Source organism: Nanorana parkeri, unplaced genomic scaffold (genome assembly GCF_000935625.1).
Source record: "Nanorana parkeri isolate BGI_ZX_2015 unplaced genomic scaffold, ASM93562v1 scaffold129, whole genome shotgun sequence".
NCBI classification, from domain to species: Eukaryota; Metazoa; Chordata; class Amphibia; order Anura; family Dicroglossidae; genus Nanorana; species Nanorana parkeri.
In genome coordinates, this window is record NW_017306397.1 from 2,094,922 (window position 1) to 2,097,679 (window position 2,758).

Below are 2,758 nucleotides of genomic sequence, written 5' to 3' on the forward strand. Positions count from 1 at the left end.
CTTGCTGGTACTTCCTGTCCCACGGTGTCTGCATGCGGGTGCACGCGTCCATATACTTACCTTGCGTCTCTCCTCATCTCCCGGCCAAAAATCCGAAATTGCGCATGCACCTGCCACAGGATGCTTTGCGGCCGCCCGAGCAGTTTCGGATTTTCGGACGGGAGCATGGAAGACACAGGTAAGTTTAAACCGCTTTTAAAGCGCAAAGCACAACTTGAGACCCCACCAGGCCACCAGAGACCCCGCACAGCCCACCCGAAACTGCGCACAGCTCACACAAAACCCCGCACAGCCAACCCGAGACTCTGAACAGCCCACCCGAGACTCCGCACAGCCCACCCGAGACTACGCACAGCCCACCTAAAATTTCGCACAGCCCACCAGAGACTCCACACAACCTACCTGAGACACCACACAGCCCACCTGAGACTTCGCACAGCCCACCTAAAACTTTGCACAGCCCACCAGAGACCCCACCAGGTCACCTGAGACTTCGCACAGCCCACCTAAAACTTAGCACAGCCCAGCTAAAACTTTGCACAGCCCACCAGAGACCCCAACAGGCCACCAGAGACCCAACAGGCCACCTGAGACCCCACCAGGCCACCTGAGACCCCAACAGCCCACCTGAGACTCCGCACAGACCACCTAAAACTTTGCACAGCCCACCTAAAACTTTGCACAGCCCATCTAAAACTTTGCACAGCCCAGCAGAGAACCCACCAGAGACTCCACACAGCCCACCGGAGACTCCGCACAGCCCACCTAAAACTTTGCACAGCCCACCAGAGACCCCACCAAAAAAAAAGCTTTAAGCAATGCACATATGGATGTAGCCCACCCTACCTCAAGCTGACTCTCGGTGCCGGGCAGCATATTTTGAATGGCTGCTTGGCGCAAGAACTGACAGTGGTGAGCTAGGGGAAGGCTGAAAGCAATTATACATGACTGTGTGCAGATCTCACCAGGGATGCATGCAGGTCTCACCAGGGCTGCTTTTGGGTCTCACCAGGGCTGTGTGCGGTCTCACCAGGGGTGCTTTTAGATCTCACCATGGCTGCATGCAGATCTCACCAGGGTTGCATTTGGGTGCCGGGCTCTCTGGGCATTGCCCGTGGGTGCTGGGCTCTGCGGGTGGGTGCCGGGCTCCAGGGCTATACGGCGGCGTGTGTGGCTGTCCTTTGCTGTGCCTGTCTCTGCGGGCACCGGAAAGGAGGAGGACATGTGAGGCCGGACAGGCACTGTCAAAGAAAGCTGCCTGAGGTCCCCAGCAAAAGTGTGGGAACTCAGGCACCCAAACTCCTTGAAAAAATAGTAGAGTGCCGGTATCGGCCTTTAGTGTCCGGGCATTTTCACGAGTACAAGTATTCGTGAAAATGCCCTGTATTGGCTCCAATACCGATTCTAGTACCAGTATTGGGACATCCCTAATTCCTACTAAACATATTTTGCTATTACTGTTCTATCTGTTTACTCATATCATTTTTTTTCTTTTGCAGCACTGTATAAAATTTATAAAATAAATGTTCAATACAAGGAGTCAGATGAATTCTTGGTTTACCTGCAGCAGACATACAGCCGGTAAATTGGTATAGATGTTTCCCCTCCAAATTACCTTGATCACCAATCAGTGACATCCTTTAATGATGCTTACATACAGTTACCTGTCAAAGAAAGAATTTGTTTGTATTATAACAATTCAGATACAAGACAGAAATCCATAGAACAAAGTTTCATCAGTTTAGAACTGAAATAAATAATATAAGATGATTGCTTGTTTTCTCTTTTTGCAAGTTGTACATTGTCCTGTGCCTTAGTACATTAAAGTGACATTAAAGTCACAGTTTTTCCCCCCTTCCCAATCCTGCTGTAGGGACTTACCTTAAATGATATGAAGAGAAAGGTTTGTTGCCCTCCTTACCGGATAATCCCAAATATGGGGAAGGGTGCTTGGATGACCGCAGATGGCTCCGCCAGTTGCAGATAATAAAGAGATGTCACCAGCACACCAGACTCCTTCAAGGATAGTCAATCGTGAATTTATTCAAAACTTATGTCAAATACACAAGCGCTTTCGGGGCCACACAGGATCCCTTTATCAGGCATAGCAGTCACTGATGAAGGGATCCTGGTCCCGAAAGCGCTTGTGTATTTGACATAAGTTTTAAATAAATTCATGATTGACTATCCTTGAAGGAGTCTGGTGTGCTGGTGACATCTCTTTATTACCTTAAATGATGTCTCTTAATCCGATCTTCTTCTTACCTGTCCTTTTCAGATGTCCCTCCAGCGCAGGTGCGGGTCTCCGATCCAGCGCTGACTCCTCTGTCCTCCTCTTCTCTGATGCCCCACGGAGTCTGTGCGGGTACACGCTGCTCCATAGACTTACCTTGTGCCTCTCCTCATCTCCCGGCCGAACATCTGAACTGTGCATGTGCCCGCCCCAAGAACCTTTGCGGCCGCCTGAGACTCTTCACATGTTCGGACGGGAGCGTGCGGCGGAGACACAGGTAAGTTTAAACCATTTTTAAAAAAAAATGTTTTTGCATATGTAGCGCTACCCCCGCAAGGGCCGCTGTAATATACGGGACATATATCTACTGCTTGCTATAGCACAGTTTAATAACCCTTTAAAGCTGAACTCCAGGATAAGAAAATATTTTTCTAAATTCAAGAGGCCTGTGTATGCTCATTTGAAACTTGGTGTGCTTTGTATATTTCTTCCAGATCTGTCCAGTGTGAAACTTTGTCTCTGCGA

At 49.2% G+C, this 2,758-nt stretch overlaps 1 protein-coding gene across 1 annotated transcript in view; it reads right to left on the reverse strand.

The window, feature by feature from the left end:
- Positions 1–1,640, reverse strand: part of SAMD7 (sterile alpha motif domain containing 7) — a 17,598-nt gene extending 15,958 nt beyond the window's left edge. The window contains exon 1 of the mRNA XM_018553776.1: positions 1,562–1,640. Within this exon, the coding sequence (XP_018409278.1) occupies positions 1,562–1,637 (76 nt within the window). The 5' untranslated portion in view covers positions 1,638–1,640. The remainder of the gene's footprint in view (positions 1–1,561) is intronic.
- Positions 1,641–2,758: the final 1,118 nt, after the last annotated feature.